The sequence below is a fragment of the Eulemur rufifrons genome, chromosome 7, assembly GCF_041146395.1.
Source record: "Eulemur rufifrons isolate Redbay chromosome 7, OSU_ERuf_1, whole genome shotgun sequence".
Lineage (NCBI taxonomy): Eukaryota > Metazoa > Chordata > Mammalia > Primates > Lemuridae > Eulemur > Eulemur rufifrons.
The window spans coordinates 143316045-143340514 of NC_090989.1; the positions used below are offsets into that span (position 1 = coordinate 143316045).

At 38.3% G+C, this 24470-nt stretch overlaps 1 protein-coding gene across 2 annotated transcripts in view; it reads left to right on the plus strand.

The window, feature by feature from the left end:
* Positions 1–24470, plus strand: part of STAC (SH3 and cysteine rich domain) — a 138977-nt gene that overhangs the window by 100045 nt on the left and 14462 nt on the right. For both annotated transcript variants that reach the window (XM_069473430.1, XM_069473431.1), the window contains 4 exons: positions 6002–6066; positions 7392–7480; positions 21391–21442; positions 21536–21673. In XM_069473430.1, coding sequence (XP_069329531.1) covers positions 6002–6066; positions 7392–7480; positions 21391–21442; positions 21536–21673 — 344 coding nt within the window. The remainder of the gene's footprint in view (positions 1–6001; positions 6067–7391; positions 7481–21390; positions 21443–21535; positions 21674–24470) is intronic.

Genomic DNA, 24470 nt, shown 5'->3' on the forward strand with positions numbered 1-24470 from the left:
ATGGGGAAAAACTGAAACCATTCCCACTTAGAACTAGAACCAGACAAGGTTGCCCACTGTCCCCACGGCTATTCAACATAGTGCTGGAAGTCCTTGTGAGAGCAATCAGGCAAGACAACAGAATCAAGGGTGTTCAAATGGGGACAGAAGAGATCAAACTCTCACTCTTTGCTGATGATGTGATATTATATCTAGAAAACCCCAAGGATTCAACCAAGAAACTACTGGAATTGATAAATGAATTCAGTAAAGTTTCAGGATACAAAATCAATACACACAAATCAGAGGCATTCATATATGCCAATAACAGTCAAACTGAGAACCAAATCAAAGACTCAACACCCTTCACAATAGCAACAAAGAAAATAAAGTACATAGGAATATATTTAAGGAGGTAAAAGACCTCTACAGGGAGAACTATGAAACACTGAGGAAACAGATAGCAGAGCACATAAACAGGTGGGAAACCATACCATGCTCATGGATTGGAAGAATCAACATTGTTAAAATGTCTGTACTGCGCAAAGTGATCTACAGATTCAATGCAATCCTTATTAAATTACCAACATCATTTTTCACAGATATAGAAAAAATAATTTTACACTTTGTATGGAACCAGAGAAGACCCCATTTAGCAAAAGCCATTTTAGGCAATAAGAACAAAATGGAAGGTATTAATTTACAAGACTTCAAACTATACTACAAGGCTGTGGTTATTAATCAGCTTGTTATTGGCACAAGAACAGAGATGCTGACCAGTGGAACAGAACTGAAAATCCAGATATAAAACCATCCTCATATAGCCATCTAATCTTTGACAAAGCAGACAAAAACATACACTGGGGGAAAGATTCCTTATTCAATAAATGGTGCTGGGAAAACTGGATAGCCACATGTAGAACAGTGAAACAAGACCCATACCTTTCACCTCTCACAAAAATCATATAAATCATGGTGGATAACAGACTTAAACCTAAGGTGTGAAACTATTAGAATTCTAGAAGAAAATGTGGGGAAAAGCCTTATAGATATTGGCCTAGGCAAAGAATTTATGAAGAAGACCCCAAAGGCAATCACAGCAACAACAAAAATAAATAAATGGGACCTGATTAAATTAAAAAGCTTCTGCACAGCCAAAGAAACTGTCATGAGAGCAAACAGACAACCTACAGAATGGGAAAAAATTTTCTCATGCTACACATCTGATAAAGGACTGATAACTAGAATCTATTTAGAACGCATGAAAATCAAGCAAGAAAAAAATCAAACAACCCTATCAGAAAGTGGGCAAAGGACATGAATAGAAACTTTTGAAAAGAAGACAGAAGAATGGCCAACAAACATATTAAAAAATGCTCAACATCTCTAATCATCAGGGAAATGCAAATCAAAACCACAATGAGATATCACTTATCTCCAGTGAGAATGGCATTTATCAAAAAGTCCCAAAACAATAAATGTTGGCAGGGATGTGGAGAGAGAGGAACACTCATGCACTGCTGGCGGGACTGCAAACTAGTGCAACCTCTGTGGAAAGCAATATGGAGATACCTTAAACAGATACAAGTATACCTATCATTTGATCCAGCAATCCCATTATTGGGCATCTACCCAAAAGAACAAAAGACATTCTATAAAAAAGATATTTGCACTCGAATGTTTATAGCAGCACAATTCACAATTGCAAAGATGTAGAAACAACCCAAGTGCCCACCAATACATGAGTGGATTTTATACTACATTTAATAATGGATTATACTACATTTAATGAAATGTAGTATATTTATACCACGGAGTACTACTCAGCTATAAGAAACAATGGTGATATAGCACCTCTTGTATTTTCCTGGATAGAGCTGGAACCCATTCTACTAAGTGAAGTTTCCCAAGAATGGGAAAATAAGCACCGTATGTACTCACTGTCAAATTGGTTTCACTGATCATTAGCTAAGAGCATATTTAGGAATAACATTAATCGGGTGTCGGACAGTTGTGAGAGGGGAAGAGGGGATGGGTATATACATACATAATGAGTGTGATGCTCACTGTCTGGGGGATGGACACGCTTGAAGCTCTGATTTTTTGGGGGGAGGGCAATATACATAACCTAAACTTTTGTACCCCCATAATATGCTGAAATAAAAATAAATAAAAAGGAAAGGTGGGGAATAGTAGAAAAAGCATTTTGGGGACAATTTGGGGACAAATGGAAAGTACAAAATAAAATGTTAGGAAGGAATCCCAACTTACCAGCAAACAAAATCAATGTAAAGCAACTAACACCAGATAAAAGATAAAGTTTGTCAGACTGGATTTTAAAAATGATCTATATGCTGTTTATAACTATCTAAATCATAAGGATATAGAAAATTGAAAAGTGAAGGAGTTATTTTTTAAAGTTACCACAAGGGGAAAAAAAGGAAACCACAGGCAAAATTAAGAACTTTTGAGATGTAGAAACAAAGGGACAACCACAGGCAAATATTAAGCAAAAGAAAAATCATTTGGCCATATTAATGTGCAAAAAATGAACTTTAAGACCAAAAATGCTTTACTAGAGATAAAAAGTATGGTCACGTCCACTTCATCAGAAGATATAAATTATGAACTTGCATATATCTAATACATAGCCTGAAAAATGATAAAAACTCAAGGAGAAATTGACCAAATTATTAGGAAAATTGGCATTCCCCTTCATAGTGAGGGATTGTAAGGTGACTTTGTCATTGGCAAATCAGATAGACAAAAGGTTTCAGTATAGATACAGAGGATTTGATAACACATTTGACAATCCTAATCTAGTTGACTAAAAAGGACACTTTAACAAGTGGAGGATTCACATTTTTTGAGAACACATGGAACAATTCAAAACATTGATCAGCTAGCAGGCTATAAAGCAAGTTTCATGAATTTCAAATAATTAATATTTTACAGAAAATATCTTTCTGACCACAGAGCAAATAAGATAGAAATCAATAGTCAAAAGCTAACTAGGAAAACCAATAATTTGGGAAATTAAAACACTTTTTAAAAGCTCATGTGTTAAAAGGAATTCATAATGAAGATTGGAATATATTTAAAACTAAGTAATAATGAAAACAACACATATCAAAACTTGTCAGATAGGTCTATACTTGTGATTAGAGCATTTAGCTTTAAAATGATACTATTAAAAAATAAGTCTGAAAAGTAATAATTTAAGCACCACACTTAAGAAGTCAGAAAATAGAATAAACCCAAAGAAAGCAAGGAAAGGCAATAATAAATATAAGAGCAGAAATTATTAAATTACAAAGATAAATCAATAAATCGAGTGATTTTTTAAATAACATTTACAATCTCTAAGAGATTTTTTAAGATAAAAGAGAAAGATGAAACAAAAAATAATATTAAAAAGGGGAACATAACAGATTGAAAAGAAAATTTAAAAATTTAATAACCAACTTCATGACAATAAATTTTTAAACTTTTTTAAATGGGCAGATATCAAGAAAGATATCAATGATTAAAGCCTGACTCAAGAAGAAATAGAAATAGAAAACTTGAATTTGCTTAGAACCCTTACAGAATCTGAATCAATATTTTAAATTTTGCACAATGAAAATACCACTCCTGAACAACTTTATAAGTTGTTACCAAACATTTAAGGAATAGAAAATTTCCAGATTACATAAGCTCTTTCAGAGAAACAAGAAGTAGCAAGGAGGAAGGGCAGCAGCATTCTCTAACTTGGTTTATGAGGCCAGTATAATACCGACTTCAAAACCAAACAAGGACAGTGTGAGAGAGGAAAATCACTGGCCAGTCTGTCTTTTGAATATATTAATAGATGCAGCAGCCTGAAATGAAATCTTAGTAAACTGAATCCACAATGTATTTTAAAACGTATTGCATAATTACTGAATTGAACTTATTCCAGGGACACAAATTTGAGTCAATGTCAGATGATCCAGTAATGTAACTTGCTACATCACAGGTTAGAAAAGACAAACCAAATAATCATCTCACTAAAAAACAGTGGTAGACAGAGTCCTCACAGGTCTTCAAAGTAAAAAAGGTAGATAACATATGAGAAAGGAAAAGAAGAACCTTCTTTGGGCATGTGGTAAAAACTGTAGATTCATTTTGCTTCTGTAACATTAGAAAATATGCCTGCGTAATGGACATATTCTTTGAATATTTGTCATGGGTGAAATAAGCAACCAAATTATTTTTAATAAAAGAATTTAAAGCACCAGAAATAAAAGGTATGTGATATATTTTTAGTAAAATAGTTACCTTTCCTTTCTCATCTTCCCTTAAAGTCTTAGAAATGGCCAGAAGGAATAGAATCATTTTTGCAACCTTCCATTTCTGCTTGCAACCATATATCTGAAAACACATTTGGGGTCACATCAAATAATTTTCAGCATAGTTCACAAAAATGGTACCCATTTTGAACCAGATGGCCAGATGGATATTCAATAAAAAGCTAAAATAATATGAAATTATTAATACAAAATTGTATAATCCATCCAAATTAAATGTTGCATATTCACTTTATGTATCCCCCCTTTTTATCCCAAATCAAGAATTTTCTAGGAAGATTCTTTTTGCATGTTTCCATGCACATATTTAATATTCTTTTAAAGTATCCAGTTTTATACTTATGAAATCAAGTGTTTACACCAGAGTTTCAAATAATCACACAATATCAGAAAAAGGTTTTGCTAATCTCTACTCTTTTACACTGGTAAACACCAAGTTGAGTGCCCAAATATTGAGGCAGAAAAGGCCCATATAACGGGGCCTTCATTTTCCAGTTACTACAAACTAGAGCTCCACCAACAACTGCATATTGGCTTCCTCCAGATACTGGAATTGCATCCATAAACTCTGGAACTATAAACTGAGAATGGATATTTTAATAAGCATCAGTACATTTATAAGGGCTCTCGTTTTGAAGCATGTTTTCTACACCACAGTTGTAGAGTCTATTTTAAGAGCAGTGGAGAGTGTCACTGCACTAATGAAGTAGGTTATAGAGCTTTCTGTGGTGTTTCCCTCCCTCTACTGATATTTCCTTGATAATCTGAAGGGAAATCAAACGGAAGAATAAAGCAGCAATGTGTTATTTTAAAATGTCAAGTCATCTAAATGGTAGATTAATTTAGACACCACAGCTTTGAACCATTTGCCACATTTTTGTTTAAGGAAGATACATGCGATAAGAGTGATAAGGCTGTGATGTTAGTCACCAGAGTAGATTAAGCAGATCAAGCTAGCTAAGGCAGAGGCTCCAGTGTCCGTCAGGGACCCCCACAGCCATGTATGAGGACGGTGAAAACTCCTCCCCATTTGAGAAGGCTTGTTCTGTATCAAAGGCCACATATTAGCTGCTTAAATACAAAAGAAAGAGAATTATATATTCCAAGCATACACTGAAAGAAAAACCAAATAATAGCCCCAATGCATTGACAATAGAGGTCAAGGAAATATTTTGAAGTTTAAAATTAAAGCTTTAATCTGCAAAATAGAATATAGGTATCATCAAGAAACCAGAATCAAGATATTGAATATATAATAGATTAAAGAATCTGATATTTAGAAAAGGCAGTTCAAATACAACTAAATTGGACTATATACCTCACCCACCATCCCTTTAGTTTGGTGCATTCAACAAAGATGAGTGACACGGTTTTCTGCTCCTGAGAAGAACACTGCCAAGTGAGACCAAATTTTGAACACAAAATTGCCAAGTAATACCAGGGGTTGAGTGCTAGCTGGGCGTATACAAAGGCTGTGGGAGTGCAGGGAAGGTGGCACAGAATGCCGTGTGAGGAGGCAGGGGAAGGTCACGTAGAAGAGTCCCTGAAAGCCTGATCAGTAAGGATGAGGAAATGGCAATGAGTAGTCAGGTAGAAGCTACAGAACGTGGAATAAATAAAACTATCTTTCAGGCACGTTTCCAAAAGATGGTGACTGGATTCATAAAGCACCTGCTTTCTCTTGTCTCCTTCAGTGTTTACGTATCCAGAAAATGGCACTGACGATTTCAGAGACCAAGCAAAGAATATAAACCACCAGGTATTTATGGATGTCACAGAAGACAACTCAGAAGGAATCCTTAGATCACACTGCAGGTCACCACCCAAGGGGGTCATGAAATCAGTTTAGTGGGTCCCAACCAGCATTTTTAGAGAATCGGATAGAATAATGGAGCATAATGTCCTACAACATAGATATCATGGAATGATATCTATGCACCAGAAATATCATGGTGCATAAAAGGTAAAAAGAATAAGTATTGTATTGTGCACCTTTTGTTTCTGTTACAAATGACATACAAGTAGATATGTACTATATAATATGTAAATTATAGAATTATATGATATATTATGACCATATTTTATAGTAAGTATATATTATATTTTGTATGTTTATTTATATATATACACAAAATTAGAATAGAATAAAATAAAATGGTATAAGCTACCTGAACATTGAATAGTAAAGTGAATCATAGGTTAAAAGGATACATACAGTTGTGTGCAACTTTTGTTTAAGTTTTCTGTACATATATATCATATATTTATTGTATCATTATATATTTATATATACTATTAAATTATATATTACATGATGTTTAATATTAACTTATTTATTATGAAGTATAAATCTTTTATTTATTTGGTCAATAATAATAGCTATATTTATATTACACTCACAAAAGTCTTTTATAGTCTGTAAATTGGGGACAACAATAAAATCTACCCAACAAGGCTGCTGTGAAATTCAAGGATGCTAATGCATGTAATATATAATGCCTGGAACACAGTAAACTATCAAAAATGGTAGCTTTTATTATCATTATTGTAAGAGTTCATAGCCAGTAAATATAACTAAATCAGTCTGATGCAAAGTCTATGCTTTTTCCTTAACATAAATGAACTATTAATAATTTCCAGATGAACATACCTGGTTCCCTTTTATATGCTAGATACCAACTTTTAGGCTAATTGATAAAAAGTTAATTTTAAGAAGTGAGAGTTGTTTATAACTATTCACGTGTCCCTATTTCTTTAGAGAGAACATTCCCATTCCCGGGGCCAAACCTGTATTAATTTTCATGAACAATGACATAAAAGAAAATATATTTGAAGAAACTTGCAGTATTTCTGACAAAGAGCTCCAAATAATTGTTTTCAAATAATTTGTAGTAAAATCAAACTAAGTTGTGAAATTAAAAATAAACCTAAGTTTGAAAGGAAATCTTTAATAACAGATATTTTAACACTTAAGATGCATACACTGAAATTACATTGCAGTAACGTCTCCATTTCCTATTTTCTTTCTTCTCTCATGTTCTTCCTCCTTCCTTTTCTCATTTTTTTTTTTTACTTTCTTTTTAGGGACCTCTTTCCAAAGACCCATTACAGATGAACACCTACGTTGCCTTGTACAAATTTGTACCACAGGAGAATGAAGATTTGGAAATGAGGTAAAAACATTAAAAAAAAAAAATGAAAAAAATTTAAAGTCAATATTTTTCCATAAGAAAAAAATTCCCTTTGTGCCCCTCCTAATGCAATGATTCGCATTGCAATGATTTTCGAAGTTTAGCACACGTCCAATGACCTGCAGGGCTGGGTGACATACAGATTGCTGGGCCCCATCCCCAGTGCTTCTGATTCAGCAGGTCTGGGGCAGGGCCTGAGAATCTGCAGTTCTGATGAGTTTGTAGGTGGTGCTTTGGGCAGTGCTGCTTTAGTATTAATATGTGGTCAACAGAGCTGCCAATGGGAGTTTTCATGAAGGTTGAGTATCAGATGCACTTGGGGTTGAACAGAGAATCAAAAATGTATTTAATCCTCAAGTTAACATTGATGGAAGAATCAAACTAAAACTATGGAGGTCAACTTGGAACCATCCACTTCATAGTAACTGAAAACATTGGGGAGTGTAAGGAGAATTTTGTGACAAAATCTGAATCTTTCTCTTGACCACAGCTTGAGGTTCCTCAGGTTTTGTAGGTGGTTAAGCTGGAGTCAAGCCTGGGTTCACATCCTACTTGTGTGACCTTTAGCAATTTATAAACATCTCTCTACTCTGATTTCCTTATTTATAAGAGAATAATAATGACCTCTTCCCCTTGAGGTATTTGTGAGGCTGAAATGAAAAATGCACATAAAGCACATAGGTTGTCATAAACGCTCAGTCATGGGTAGTTATTATAATTTTTATAATGGGATGTTCACTGGTGTATCTCAAGGAAAAGATTTTTCTACTTACCTCCATTCATGACCCCAAAATGTGACTAATCTCAGAAAAAGGCTCCATATTTTTCCATCCTAGAGCAGGATAGAAGAGGCTGCTTTTCCAGTTAAATAGGCCTTTGGAGATTGGTTCTTTCCTCTTCTGAAAAGAAAGGAGAGAGAAACTAGCACTGAAAACTGTTTAATTGCCAGAGCATTGGGGAAATAGCCTGCATTTGGAGGAAGGCCTTGCCTCTCCACCCGGGAGCTATTAAATACCTGAGCTTTTCCACATCTTCAGGCTTGTGTCATTCCCCAGGCATGGTTCCCGCCTCAGTGAAATCAGCCTCCTCCTCTTCCACTTTCCCCAAACCCCCTAGAAAAGGAGAGCATCATCGAAGGCTCCAGTTCGACCCTGTTTCCCGGGTTCCGTAGGCCATCAAGATCAACCCCAGCAGCTCCGCCCCCCCCTCAGACTGGGTTTGGTATCCAGTGAGACGTCATAGCAGATGTATTTAACCTGCTGGAGTCTGGCAATTCTCCCTGGCTCACACCCCAAGGTCAGCTTGTTTCAGTGTTAGTCTGAGATCTGCTTCCTTGGGTCTGATTGTTGGGTCTTTCCAGGGCCGAGTTCAGGGCCTGATTCGGGCTCCTTAGTTTTGTTCAGACAGTTAAGCTCTTGTGCACCTGAGCTTTCTCCATCATTGAGTAAAATTGTCATGCTGAACTCACCGGCTGGAGCCGTGACCATTTTCTGAACAGTTCTGGCATCCTTGGTGCTTGAGGAGGAGATGGTATTTACCAAGTGAAGCCCTGTTCTGTAAGATGCATGACAGCCCGTGAGTCGGGGCAGCAGAGCCTGCCTAGGATTCATTGCTAGGACGGTGTCATGCCTTCAGCTGATGGTCCACAGCTAATTAACTACCTGCTGATGGAGACAAGGATGACATATATTTACTTTGCAGTAAGTACAGTATATTGGGTCCCTTTCGAGAATGTCATTGGGGTATCTAAAATTTAAGATTTAACAACTTCCTATTGTATAGGGCCCACAGTTTTATAGTAGAAGATTATTCTGAAGTCAGCAAATTTGAAAAAGAAAAAAGCAGTTGCAGAGAAATACAGAATGTTACTGGGATACCAAAGAATGATGTTTAACTGCCTGGTGGTGGTCGTAACTTTGTGTGCTTATTTTAGTTGGTTGCAGGCCATTAAAAGTCAAGTTGTCTGGTCATGTTTACATGTCTGCTTTGAGGCAAATAGGACTATTCATTCCCAGGAGTGAAATGTCTATATTACATAGACTGCAAGCTTGGAGTGATAAATCGCTCTTTTTTTCCCAGGAGATTGTAGGTTCCCATTTCAAAAGCCAGGCGCATGATTTAGAATGTGTAAAGCAATGCTTTGGGGATTTGGTATAATTTCTTGAATGAACCAGGGCTTTGTGAGTTATCTTTTTCTCCTCGAACCATAAGGTAGAAAAAAATTCCTTTTAATAAAATACCATTTTTAACCACCTGCATTCTGATCCAGGGGAGCACACTGGGTATGGTCCTCAGGAAAGAAAACAAAGGAAATGAGGGGACGGGGAATCTTAGGAGTGTGACCTTGAGGGCAAAGAAGGCCCAACAAGCAAAGCCAACTGTCATAAATCAGAGCAGATGAAGCATCGCTTCAGCAAGCATTCGCTATATATCTGCTCAATAATAAGGAAAGCTTTTTCTGCCAAAGGCCAATGATCCAGACCTCTCGCCAGACCTCCAGATTCACCTGCCTACCTGCTACTCCCAGCAATGGTTGGAGCACAGCAGCTCTCCCCTCCCTCCCACAAACCTGCCCCTTACAGTGAATGATGTCACCCTCTACCCAGGCCTCAAGCCAGCCAGGGAGGCCTCCTCCTACCTCCTGCACAAAATGCATTGCTGTTTGATTCCTACTCATTCTCTTTGAGTAGGAATTTGCCTAAGATCTACCATATCCATCCCCACCTTCATCTCGCACCTGGATTGTTGTAGAAGACCCCACCTGGTCTCTGTGTTCCAGTCTTGCCCCCACTTCCTATCCATTATGGGTGGAGAGTAGGCTTAGGTGACTCTGCAGTGCTCTGGATTTCATCTGAACTTTGGAGTCAGACAGAATGGATTCACTTCCCTGCTCCTCTACTTTCTAACAATAGGGTCTATTGCCTAACTTTCTGTTTTCTCGTCTTGAAAACATGGATAATAAGGCCTGCCCTTATAGGATGGACGTGATTAGATAACAATATCTCATACATTTCAGTAACTTAATAATGTTAGTTCCAATCATTTTTTTTCGTACTCCAGAAGTAGATAGTTGATGCTTCCTTTTCAGAATTAAGAAATGAAGGGGAGAGAAAAAAGAGAGCAAGAGAAAATATCAGCACAGATTCACTGAATGTTTAGGAATAAAAAGTGGGGCCATCCCTTGACCTGGGTTTAAGTTCTAGACAAGCCATTTGCCAGCCGTGTGACCCCCACAATTCCTAGAAAAGTTACCCAAGCAATTCGAGCCTCTGTCCCGGCTTGTAAAGGAGACAATCATTGTGCCTGACTTAAGTCTGCTCAAAATTCTCCAATGGCCCTTGGGTACAGTCCAGAACATTTGCTGGGGATTCCAGGACCCACATAGTATTGTCCATGGTGACCTCTCTGATCCATCCGCATTGGCCTGCTCTCTGCCCCATCCTCCTGACCATCCACCACTGCCACATCCAACACACACATACACACACACTCACACGCTCTTCCAGTTGACTGTTATTCGTCCATTAGATCTCAGCTCAGATTTCATTTCCTTGGTGCAGCCTTTCCTGTTACCACCTGCCTGGGTTAGATTTCTCTGTTACATACTTTCATGATCCCATATTTCTTTCATTCAAAACACTTATCTCAATTTGTATTTATATATTTCTGGACTTGTTTGGTTAATTTCTCTCTCTCCTGTAAACTCCATGAGAACAACTCTGTAATCATTAACCTTTATATGCCTAGAGCATGGGTCAGTCCTTGAAACATAGGAGATGCATAGCAGATAGTAAACATCTGATGAATGAATGAGTATTGTGGAGATTAAATGAACTCATGCCGTGCCTGGCATGTACAATTAGTGGGCAAATCTAGTCCATGATAAAATAATGGAAACTCGCCGGGCCCAGGAGCTCATACCTCTAATCCTAGCACTTTGGGAGGTCAAGGTGGGAGGATCACTTGAGATTAGGAGTTTGAGACCAGCCTGAGCAATAGTGAGACTCCGTCTCTACAAAAAATAGAAAAATTAGCCGAGTGTGGTGGCAGGCACCTGTAGTCCCAGCTACTCGGGAGGCTGAGGCAGGAGGATTGCTTGAGCCCAGGAGTTTGAGGTTGCAGTGAGCTATGATGATGCCGCTACACTCCAGTCCAGGCAACTGAATGAGACCCTGTCTCAAAAAAAAAAAAAAAAAATGGAAACTATAAATGAGGAAGCAAACCAAGCTGAGAGGGGTTAGTCAGGGCCTATTTTCTAGAGGAGATGGGCCTTGAGCCCGTGATGGATATTATTTGTCAAGAGAAATTGTAGAAGGGGAGACCAAAAGTAGCTGTGGTCCCACTCGCAAATAACAAAGCGGTTAAGCAACATGGAGGAAGCCCTGCCGAGCCTTTACTGAAGCACTCACAGCTGGGGGAAGAAGTAACCTCAGAGAGGCAGAGCCGGTGGCTGCCCCGTATTCTTAGGGCAGTGACTACTCTTCTTGGAAGTTCTGTGGTCCTATCGTTAGTCTCCAAACCCTGCATAAAGGCAGAGACCTCACACAGTCAGTTTTGCTACGGTTTCAGTACAAAATAAACTTCTTCGTAAATCCATTTGCTATAGTCCACCCACACCTCTGGAGCAGATGCAGACCATAACAATTCTCTGTCTTTCCACCATCTTAGGCAGAGTAGGAGACAAAAGTTGACAGGGAAGGAAAGAGCAATATTTGGGAGTCAGATAGGCCTGGGTCTAGTTTCCAACTCTGACACTATCTGCATCAATTTGAGCAAACTGTTTAATTTCTTGGAGCCTCGGTTTTCTCCTTTCTAGGGAGACTGAATATTAAATGAGACAATACAAATAAAATGTGAGATTTCATGTCCAGTACAAAGTGAGGCACACAGTATATTTTAGATACATTCTCTTCATAATTTGCATCTTTTCACAATATGTTTTGTCTCCTAGTCTTCTGAACAATGCTACTCTAAGGATATATTATACACAAAACACAATTTAAAGGCTCTCTGAGGCCTTTGGGAACACCTAATGAGACTTTCTCTAATTGACCCCGCAAAAAGGGGCTATGATATCCAATATTTATCTTTGGAATAGGTTTTGCAGTTGCTAATATGACATGCTACAGGTATGGAATTTTACCACTGACCCCCAAGATGCAATGCCATCATGCATGGGGTCTCCAGACCCTTGCTGAAGATTTGAATTCTGATAACATTAATAAGCCACCCAGGTTCTACTATAACGGGCTTGTATAGTATAATAGATAACCTTCTGTAACTAAGAGGCTTAGGCAATTTCTGCCAGTAACCCTTAGTATCAAGTTTTTGAAGAGCCCTGGAAATCACACTTTATGGACTGCCAGCTTAATTCATGAGCAAAGCTCTTTAAAATGTTGCTTGAAAAACAAACCAGGGAACCCCATTATAGTAGTAAGAACCTCATTACAATCAATACTGATGTCATCATCATTATATACTCCCTTGTGAATTCACACAGACCATGTGTCACATCATCCTTCTGGCCAAGTGGGTGTGTATGTGTGTGAGATACACTTACATATGCACATACACTGCCACACACACTCAGAGTCACAGTCAGATATACACAAATTCACTCACACACAATCACACACTCCTGCACATATATGCACATCCATACACTTATGCACACTCAAGTACACATTCACTCACACACACACACACAAGCACACACATATCCAAAGCTTGATAACCCATGCTTAGTTTTTTTGTGAAAGTAAATCCTGCCTTCAACAGTTACAACGTAGCCAGTCCCATTATCCTCATTTTTTTTGGGCTCAAATATCTGAGAAACAGAGTCTTGGAGTCATCACTTATTATTCACACCAAGGCACCTTTTGTAAAGCAATAAGAATAACTTTTATGACATTGTTGAGTTGATATTTTATGTAAATAATCAGCAGATATAAATAACTGTAAGTAAATACAAACCCCTAAAACATCACATGGACTCTGAAATAAAGGATCAAGAGTAAAGAAAAGACTTAAATGTTTAAATGCCTATTTAGTGACCATATAATGCCTATCCCAAATAATTCATTTTGAGATCCCACATCTAAGTCATTTTCATTTTTATTAGTTCTCCCCAAACAGATTTATATGATGGCCATTTTTCATAAGGGTGGAAAAAAGAGAAGGGGAAGAATAAAAGACTTATAAGCCAAGAAAAGAAAAGAGGGAACTGCTTTTTCAATATTATTAAATTCTAAAAGAGACACAAATTAGTTACCACTTCAATGTATGTCAAAACACCTACATTTAAGAGGCTTCCAAGAGAAACATTCTTTTGTAACCCCAAATATAAATTTAGATTCATGAATTGCCACACTGTCAGAAGCAGCGAGTCTCAGATTTTCCATGGGCAAGTCTGAAAGAAAGCAGGCAACCATTTTTCTCATTAGCTAGTATTTATTTGCAAGAACTTCTGGAGATGGGATGGCCTGAATTCATCATTTCAGAGGTTTTCAAAGCACTATTTGAAATCCAGTTAAAAATGATTTTAACCCTTGTGTGGCTATTTCCAGGATTTGCTTCATCTAGTCTCATCACATGGTGACCAAGCATTTGCTCTTTGCTGGGAGAACTATTCACAGGCCCTGTTCTCAAAGAGCTCAGGCAGTCTTGGGGCAAGGGCAGCTCCTAAGCCACTTAAGTGGACCAGAAGTTATAACCCAGTGTGAAGGGCTGTGGGTGGGAGGTGGTGCAGGAAGCTACAACAGCACCTCAGAGAGGCAATGAAACAGCTGAGTCCCCAGAAAGAAGATGATCATGGGTACCCGTGAAGCCTGGCACTGTCTTTAGAGCAGTCCCTCTCTTTCCTGTGAGGAAAGGTTAGGTGAAGAATGGGTTAAACATCCAAAACAGAGAATTATCTGAAGAGATACCAAATGAGGGGCAAATGCAAACCCCATTACAAAAAGAGGTAGTGAAAATTCATTGCAGGAGCGGGAGCATATTTAGATAACTACATTGATTCCAATGTTGATGTTGGAAAGACTATTTTAAAATTTGGTAATGCTTGGTGAATGGATACCTGGCTGTTAAGTTCACATTCCAGTGAGACAATTTATGATTCTTTATCTTTTTGGAGGTAAGGTGGAAGAGCCAAGCCCAGGAACTCACAGGTAGAAATTAGAGGCTCAGGATGGAAAACATGGAGGTGGGTCCACTAGTCTTTCTTCTACCCCCCACTTTCCATCCTATGTTAATTGTAGTAGTGCTCCTCTCTGATAAAGCTGAAAATTCTATTTTAATCAGCAAATGTAGGCAATGTACTAATTTATCCCATATTGGCCACTCATACCACTTCTTGCAAGTCTATTGGAATTGTTAAGTCTGGTTGGTAAAACAGGAAGCTTGTGGTCTATAGAGTGTGTTCATGAGTGTATTACTGTTAAAGGATAATTTTTTTAATTAAGATAAAATCATGACTATCATACAAATGGAAAATGAACACATGTCAAAAGTTTTACTTGACTTAATGAGAGCACCAGTAAGATGTCACACCTGTATGCGTCACATATATGTAGGCAATAAGGAATGCTGACATGAATTTACAGGTATATATAAAACTGGACGATATTCACAGGGTAAGGAGTAAGAACTAATTACATTCCACCGGGCACAATTCACTTGCTTCTCTATGGGCAAGAATCATTTGCATAATCAGTTTCCTACAACTTGCATGAGGCGTAAACTAGGTCAAAGGCATTGAAAGGGGCGAAGTAACCTGAAAGGGTGCACCAGACAGATGAGATCTCCTTGAGTTCTTTTAGCAAACCTTTGAGGTTACCCAAGCAAATAACATTTCACAGAGGAGAAGACTCTGGTTAGAATGGTTAAGCCACTTGTTACAAGCCATAAATAAAGAGTACTGTTCAAACAGAGATTCCTAGGCTCCACCTAGACCTAGAGAGTCCAATCCCACTTGGAAGTCTGTATGGTTAAACGTTCTTCTAAATTCTAATTATCTGCAAGAGTTGAGAATAACTGTGATTTATGCAAAGATAAGCAGTGGACCAGTGGCAGACCCAAAACCAGAACACGATTTTCCTGATTCACTGTCAGTGCCCCGTGCATGGGTCTGCATTGGCTTTTTGGCCTGTGATTTACATTCTCCTGTCCTTCACCCTGCAAGGTTTTATAAACTCTCCATAAAATAGGAAAAGAAGAGCCTTTGTGACAGAGTAAGACAGAATAAGACTCCCATGGTGTCTTCTTTCCATTCTCTAAGTACATTACTGCTTGACAAATGCATCAACTTAATTAAAACTAAATGTAATTCTAATGCACCAATTTGATTTAAAAATAATCTTCACAGTCACCAGGACATCAAAATGCAATTAAAGCTATTTGAGGAAAGTCTCTGATGCATATTATGTTCTGATGCTGCACTATGTCAAGAAAGCCAGATCTTCCCAAATGTCACTAATGTGTTTAGCAGCCTCCCTCTCACTCAAATGCCCCTCTCAATTAGGTTCTGGAGAGCGTGATCCATGACAGTTGAGGAACATTTACCAAATTCCTTCCAAATGGCCCTTTAGCTGAATGCTTTTTCTCTGGGCTGGTCTATGGACTTGGGAAAGTGCAGACAGTCTTACAGTTATCAGGATGAAGACAAAATCAAACTGCAAAGTTCAGGAGTGTCGTATTACCTACCCATGTGCCCAGACTGGAGAAGATTCTGGACCAAGATAATGCAAATAGGAAAATGAGTCTGGTGAAAAATTAAGCAGTAGATCTAAAATTAATGGAGCCATTAGGATGGCTCCTTTTTCTTCCCCCTTAGCTTGATTTTTCAAGGACACCTGTTTGGGCTGAGTTACAATGGTTGCTGTAAACGTGACTTGGGGTTCTTTTTGCCTAATGAATGGGAAAGGGTAAGAAATACTAAAGAAACCCAAAATACCTCCATAGTAAAATGGGCAGTTCCGATGTGTTTTGACAAGGCCCGGGTAGTACAGAGGCAGCTTGAAGCAGTGGAGTTAGTCATAGATTCAACCTCTGCCTGTAAGTGGTGAAATCCCTCTGAACCTGCTTACTTGTGTGAAAATACATGCCCATTTCACTTAGTGAATATTTCTCGACCCTACCAACATCTCCCTTGCAATCAGCCACCTGAGCACTAGGATTCTAGGTCCAGCTCCTGGGCCCTGATACCCCTTTGTGGTCACAACCTGGAGTGGAGGGCTGAGGGGAATGGGGGATGGTGTGAAGAGAGGAAGAAGCTTTTCCAAAGCTCTGAATCACACCTAAGGTCAGTATCTGAAGCCACTGAAGTCAAAGATGATTTCATTAAGCAACTATCCCTGCCAAAAACCCCACGGGACATTCACTTAAAAGGCAGTGATCACTAGATCTTCTGATTTCCAAGTGAAAAGTTACAGGTTTAGGAGGAAATTAGCATTTTAAGCCTTATTGTAGATCAACTGCAATGCTAAAGACTTCCACATATGCTTTCTCATGTAATCCACACAGCAACGTTGCAAAGTAAATATAGTTCACAATAATTTATTATGCATAATATATAAGTATATGGATACAATTGAGATAGCCGGGACTCAAAGAAGCATGTGTCTGAGATTTTTGTTTGGGATCAATTCCATATTTGTTTGTGCACCCTTCCCCCCACCCCCATCCCCACCAGCATTTACTGTTCATTCAGAGATAAGGCTTACTGGAAATTACCAGCTTACTGTATTTCTCCTTATTACTGACATCTGGAGGGCAGTAGTTACATCTTAAAAACAGTAATAGCCACTGTCTATTGTGGGTGTATCTAAATGTACTTTATAAGTATTACCTCATTTAGTCCTCAAAAAATATTGATGAGGTAAGTGCTATTATCCTCACCGTACAGATAAGAAAACAGAGGCTTAAAGAAATCTTTATATTACCCAATACCTAAAAGTTAATAAGCCGTTCAGAATATACTGGAATGTCATATAATTTTCATAGGCTAAATGGGCAGAGATGGAGGAGTAAGAAAAGGCAAATGGTCTTCGAATTCCACAATATTCAGAAAACAAAGAAGGGCCAATCTGAGGTCTCAGATTGTCTCGGACAGTGGAGAAGGTGTTTCTCAGAAGCAGTGACCTCATCAGGAGGATGGCAGGGTCTCCCCTTCTAGGAATCTGTGCTCTACCTTGGGAATGGAGAGAGGCTGGGCAGGGAGGCCTCAGAACATCTCACATTCCTCCCTCCAAGAGCCCCCAGCCACAGAAGACCAAACCATCCTCGCAACACCTTGCAGAAGAGTTCCATATAGCTGGCTGGGCTTAGCTTGCATCATTTGTGAGCTCTGTGCACACTTTGCCTTCAGAGACCCTGAAGCCAGTTTACCTGGTCGGGGAAGAGATGGGTTCTAATGCCCACGTGAAAAATTGAGAAATGAGGGAGGCAGAGGGACAGCTAAGAATGAACCTGGAGCTCAGTGTTGAAAAGGATTCTGACTACAGGCTCAATGGGAAAGAGTGCTGAGATTGGACTGTGGGGGGTGCCTGGATGGACATGGGGGCAGTGCAACCCCTAAAAGCCAAGGGTTTACTGACCCAGATGTTAGAGAGTTGTTATTTTGTATTCAAGGGCTACCCTAGAGCAAGATCCTCCCTGCAGTGGAAAAGAGGCATTAGCTATCGTTGCCAGATGCTTAGAGTATTTGACTGATCTCAGTAGGACTCTGTCTACTCATTCTGTTGGGCTACATCTTTTTATTTCCTACATAGTCCTTAGCCAACTGCAATTATATATTTATTAATTATACATACATACGTTATTATTTATACAGTTATTAAATGTTTTATCATCTATTTACTTATTATCTATTGTTCTCACTAAAATATTAGCTTCAATAAGGATTTTATTTGCCAAAGTAAGTCCAATGCCTAGTAGGATGGTATTTTTTCAGAAGCTGCATTTTACAAATATTTGTCAAGTGAGTGGGTAAACAAAAAACAAAGGAAAGAATAAATGGATGACTTTAACTCTCCTCATTCACCAAGCAATTTTCTGATCCTGGTGGAGCTCTTTTATGGAAAAAGACAGAATCCTCATCACACCTTCAGGAGTGCATTTGGTATTTCTCATAAAATTATAGCTTGTATTCCAGGGAGTGGCTATTCTAACATGTAGTTTAGTTAACCTGGGGCATGTACTCGGGAACTGTCCGCATCTGGGCAGAGTAAGGAGTGAGTCTCTAGCTACACTCTAACCACAGAGGTCACATCCAGGCAGCAGCCTCTTTCACCCTTAGGGAAAGATACCTCCCCCAGTCTCCATCTCTATTCCCTACTTAAAATTTCTACCAAGCCAATGGCAAAGTTATTGCATTTGATACTCACTCGTCGTTTCTTAGGTTACTGGGTTAAATAAAATCTGCTGGAGCTTAGAAGATTTTACTACACTGACTTTCATCCTTGCTGCTTAATTAAATCCCTCACCTGGGAAAGAGCGATTTTCAGCCATCTCGCTTTCTGTGGCATCAGCATGAAACTGTGACTGCTGAAATACCAAAGTGCCAGTTGTGTTTAATGCTTCAGGTGTAACAAGCCTGTTATATTTGGAATCCCCGACGAAGACAGATATTAACTGAGAATTGAAAATGACAGCAAAGGAGATTGAATCCGAATAGCAAAATGAGCACACAAATCTACTTTTGCTCCAATTCCTAAACATGTCATAAAATTTCTTTTTTTGAGAAAACGTCCATAACAGTACTAGAACACAAGAAAGCAAGCCATGAGAAAACCAGAAATCTTGGGAATTTCCTGGCAGACTGCCGTAAATGCAATTGAGTTGAGAACACAATGAAGATGAGCAGAGACTAAAAAATACTCAGGACAAAACAACTTTAGCTGTCGGAATTCATTCAAAAACACTGAACACAGAGCAGTTGAACAGCATAAGGGCTCTGCAGTGGATGATTGCATTAATGGCCCCAGTCCTCCCCCCTCCCTGTATTCATGCCCTTTGCCATGAGACTTTGCAGTTCCTCTCACAACAGGGGTGGAGCCTCTTACCCAATCCCTTGAGTCTAGACAGGCCTTGAGAATTGCCTTCGCCAATAAGGCAGAAGTGGCAATGTGTCACGGAACCTGTGTTTGACAGGCAACACCTATGCTCTAAAGAAAGGGAACCCATGACTTATGAGGGCTCCTATGTGAGCACAGAAACCTGAGAAAGAATTGTGTTGAGATAATTTCAGACTTCCAGACCTTCTATAGATCAGGGACAAAAGGGAAAGGCAGCTCTATTTAGGAGGAAAATAAACTGATCTTCTCTTTCACCAGGGTTAAGAAAACCCTCCTTATTTCAGCCCTTGGGGTAGTGGTAGGAGGCACCAGACAGCTTGCCTGCTATACTTTCACGTATCCAAAAACGAGAGGAGTCAACTGACACACCCTACTCCCTTATATAGAGCCTGTAAACAGCTCTCACACTGGGGAGAGAGACCCATGACAGACCAGGGGTATTTGTTAATAATAGCAGAGAAGCCTGCCCTGCTGTCCACACTCACCCACCTCCATTTTCAGTCATTAATAAAAGAGACAAGCAAGAAACACCAGATGCTGGAGAAAAATCCTTGACATGAAAGAGAAGTAATAAGATAAAGGACAGGCCACCTAATCCTAGAGGAAACAAATAATTCAATAAAAGAAAGAAATACCATTTTAAAAAATATAATATCCTCAGAAAGATCCATTATAATATTACATCCATGATAGAAAGCAACTTTTAGAAATCTTTCAGGAAATAATAAAGAAATTATAAGAAAGAAAACTTTCAGAAAATAATAAAGAACTCTTGAAAATTAAATTTTTTTCTATAAATGTTTTCTGTAAATTTTTTTCTAAAGTATTATGAAATAATAATAGAAGAGACAAGCCCAAGTATAAAATAAATGAAGAGGAAGATAAAATTGAGAAGAATTTTAAAAACATATAGAAAAGGTAAAAGATGGGAAATGTATAAGAAGGACAAAAGATGTGGAGGATGAATCCAAAAGTACATGTGTTTACTAGAAGTTCTAGAAGGAAAGAAGAGACAAAATAGATGGGAGAAAACAGTGAAAGAAATAGTAGAGAAAATTTTCTCCAGGTGAAAAATAAGAGTCTTTAGACTGTAAAAGCTCCAGTAAGTGCTGAATAGAAGAAATTACAACACACATTCACACACTCTCAAACACACATCTGGATGTGAAAATCAAACAATGACCACATCTACAATAGCACCGAGAACGAAAACACATTGTCTTCAGCTAAACCCAAGTAATTCTTGATAAATGATATAAACACACACCCATGCACACACTCAAATCTAGTACAAAATTCCAAATTATACCAACATAAAACATGGCAGTCAGGGTAAGTGAAGCTAAGCAAATGTGTACTAGGTTTTGAGAAGGTACTGAAAAGATGTAGATAATGATAAAGATAACGACTAATTCTGATGTCAAAACTAAATAAAAAAATACATGTACATATATAGAGAGATATAAGGTTACAGAAAAGGGTCTAGAAGAACACACAGGGAATGGGAGGAAGATTATGGGGACTTGCACCTTGAAACTTATCAGCTTCTAAGTTTTGGAGTTTTTTGACCATTTATGTACCAAAATAAAGGCAAAAATTATTTTTAAAAATACAACACAGAAATTATGCTTGCTTTCAATGTTTAACAAAACTATTTTCTCTAGTGGAAAGAACAGGCCAAAGTCATGTTTATTTTATTTCTATTTATTTTAGGATTATTTGTATAAATGAAAAACTATTACCTCTAACTTTAAAGTGTCATATTTTTCTTTTTCTTTCTCCCTCTACTTCCCCACTCAACTCATTCATTCTGCATTTTAGGCCAGGAGACATTATTACTCTTCTAGAAGATTCCAATGAAGACTGGTGGAAAGTAAGTATTTCTTGTTCTTTAAAAAAATGATTTGGTAACTACAATTACAATAAATGCTACCGTTGTAGATGCATGCCTGCTTTTTCCTTTCAGGGAAAAATTGAAGACAGGATTGGCTTCTTTCCAGCCAACTTTGTCCAGAGAGTACAACAAAATGAGAAGATTTTTAGATGTGTTAGAACCTTCATTGGGTGTAAGGAACAGGGGCAGATAACACTGAAAGAGAATCAGGTGAGTAAAGGACACAAACATACTCTAGATATGACCGAAATAGAGTAACAGTCGTTTTAATAAACATAACAATACATATAAATCTGAATGAGTGGGGTCCCACTCACAGTGTTCACTTTGAGAAAAGATATACTTACTCCAGTGATATTAGTGTAGTAGGAAAATGCAACATTAAATTGTTAGGAATCTCACTTGGTGTTATCTGTTCACAAGAGGAAATGTCATGGTGCCAGGGTGAGGACATCTCGTCCCCGATCTTTGCTGTGAAGACCACTGGTCTCTGATGTGAGCAGCCAATCTAATTGGGCTCTGTGATGGTGTCCACTAAATGTGTGGTTACTTCCTCATGGTCTCTTGGGAATATTTTGTGGTTACTTGCTGCTGGGTTCCAGGCTTCATTGCATTTGCCTGCAGTCACAGGCACCCGTCTAAGGTTTCTATGTTCAGACTCCAAGCTTCTGCCAGTTCAGTGAAGCCCATGACACCTTCACACCACTGCATTAGACATGCACAGAGCATACATAAAAAGGGGCTGTCTCAGGCCCATGCACTGAACATCTCTCTACATCTAATCTAGAGATAGCTAGCACCATCTTGCTCCAGTACATGTTGAATGTGGAGTTCTTTATGATGCTGTCAGTTCTCCTGAGAGGTAAGGTGTGAACTCCCACACCTGTAGGTCTTTAAGCTCCTTGCTTCTTGTTCCTCTATTTCATCCCTGGAATGTTGTTAGAGACAAATGGGACATCACAGCTTAACTCTCTGTCCTACTCTTCCTCTGTCTTCCTCCAGCAGAGAGAGGGCTTCCTACAGCCCCTTCCTCTCTGACTGCAACTTCCTTCATGTCATATTCTCTGTCCTCACTACTGAGTAAAAGAATATGCTTAGTTCTCCAAGTTTGTTCTTGATATATTAGGGAAGGATTTGGGGAATTAGAAATTGTTCTTTTCTTTCCCAATAAGGTCTCACAGTGCACTTTAATTCTCAATTTTGAAAGTCAAAAGCTTGCCTCTCTTTTTGCATTCTTGGTATATTAATTAATTCTAATATTTCCCAAGGCAATGAACGACTATATTTGAAAACGATAAGCCTCACCCTACAAAGAAGTACAAAATGAAAACAGCATCAATAATTGTAATACATCTCTGTTCGATAGAGTTGCCCCAAATACATCTTGAATTTCTCTTTTTAGAATTGTCTTCAAAGATAGTTTCTAAGTCACACACAAAAAAATCAGTTATTACATTATAATTATAGGTGATTTGTAGGTTTAAAACATTGTTTTGCCCAACTTAACCATTTTTTGTGTGTCACATGGGGCTTCAAATGACTTTATCATTTTCAAACTAATAAATACATCCTCAAAGAATAATGATTTACCTTTTGTTTATGGCTAGCCAAAGGAATCTCTAAAAGAAAAATCTAAAGAAAAATTATAATATAGAGGAAGAGCTTTCCTAAAAAATTTAACTCACTCTTCCTTTATATTCAAATAAATAAAAGTTGTTGAAAAGATTAATAATTCTGATTATTATGTTCCCTATATATTTTAACAATGATGACGGATGGAATGAGTGAAATTTGCATTTTCATAAATGTTAGGGTACATGGGTCCACTCATTTTATTTTTTTTTTCAGCTCATTATGGGGGTACAAAAGTTCAGGTTATATATATTGCCCATGCCTCCCCATCCCCCCGAGTCTGAGCTTCAAGTGTGTCCATTCCCTAGACAGTGCACATCGCACTCATCATGTAGGTATGCACCCATCCCCTGCCTCCACCCCATCCCCCCCAGTCAGAACTTCAAGCATGTCCATTCCCCAGGCAGTACACATCGCACTCATCAAGTAGGTATACACCCATCCCTTCCCCCCAGCCCCGACCTCTGTCCGATACCCAATTGGTGTTAGTCCCAAATGTGCACTCAGGGAAACCAGTTTGCTGGTGAGTACATGTGGTGCTTATTTTTCCATTCTTGGGATACTTCACTTAATATAATGGGTTCCAACTCTCTCCGGGAGAACCAAAGAGATGCCATATCACCATTATTTCTAATAGCTGAGTAATATTCCATGGTATACATATACCACATTTTGCTAATCCATTCATGAATTGATGGGCATTTGGGTTGTTTCCACATCTTTGCAATTGTGAATTGTGCTGCTATAAACATTCGGGTGCAGGTGTCTTTTTTATAGAATGACTTTTGTTCTTCTGGGTAGATGCCCAATAATGGGATTGTTGGATCGAATGGTAGGTCTACTTGAATCTGTTTAAGGTATCTCCACATTGCTTTCCACAGGGGTTGCACTAGTTTACAGTCCCACCAGCAGTGTATGAGTGTACCTGTCTCTCCGCATCCACGCCAACATGTATCGTTTTGGGACTTTTTGATAAAGGCTATTCTCACTGGAGTTAAGTGATATCTTATTGTGGTTTTGATTTGCATCTCCCTGATGATTAGAGATGTTGAACACTTTTTCATATGTTTGTTAGCCATTTTTATATCTTCTTTTGAAAAATTTCTATTCATGTCCTTTGCCCACTTTTTGATAGGGTTGTTCGATTTTTTCTTACTGATTTTCCTGAGTTCTAAATAGATTCTTGTTATCAGTCCTTTATCTGATGTGTAGTATGTGAAAATTTTTTCCCATTCTGTAGGTTGTCTGTTTACTCTCATGACTGTTTCTTTGGCTGTGCAGAAGCCTTTTAATTTGATCAGGTCCCATTTATTTATTTTTGTTGTTGCTGTGATTGCCTTAGGGGTCTTCTTCATAAATTCTTTGCCTAGGCCAA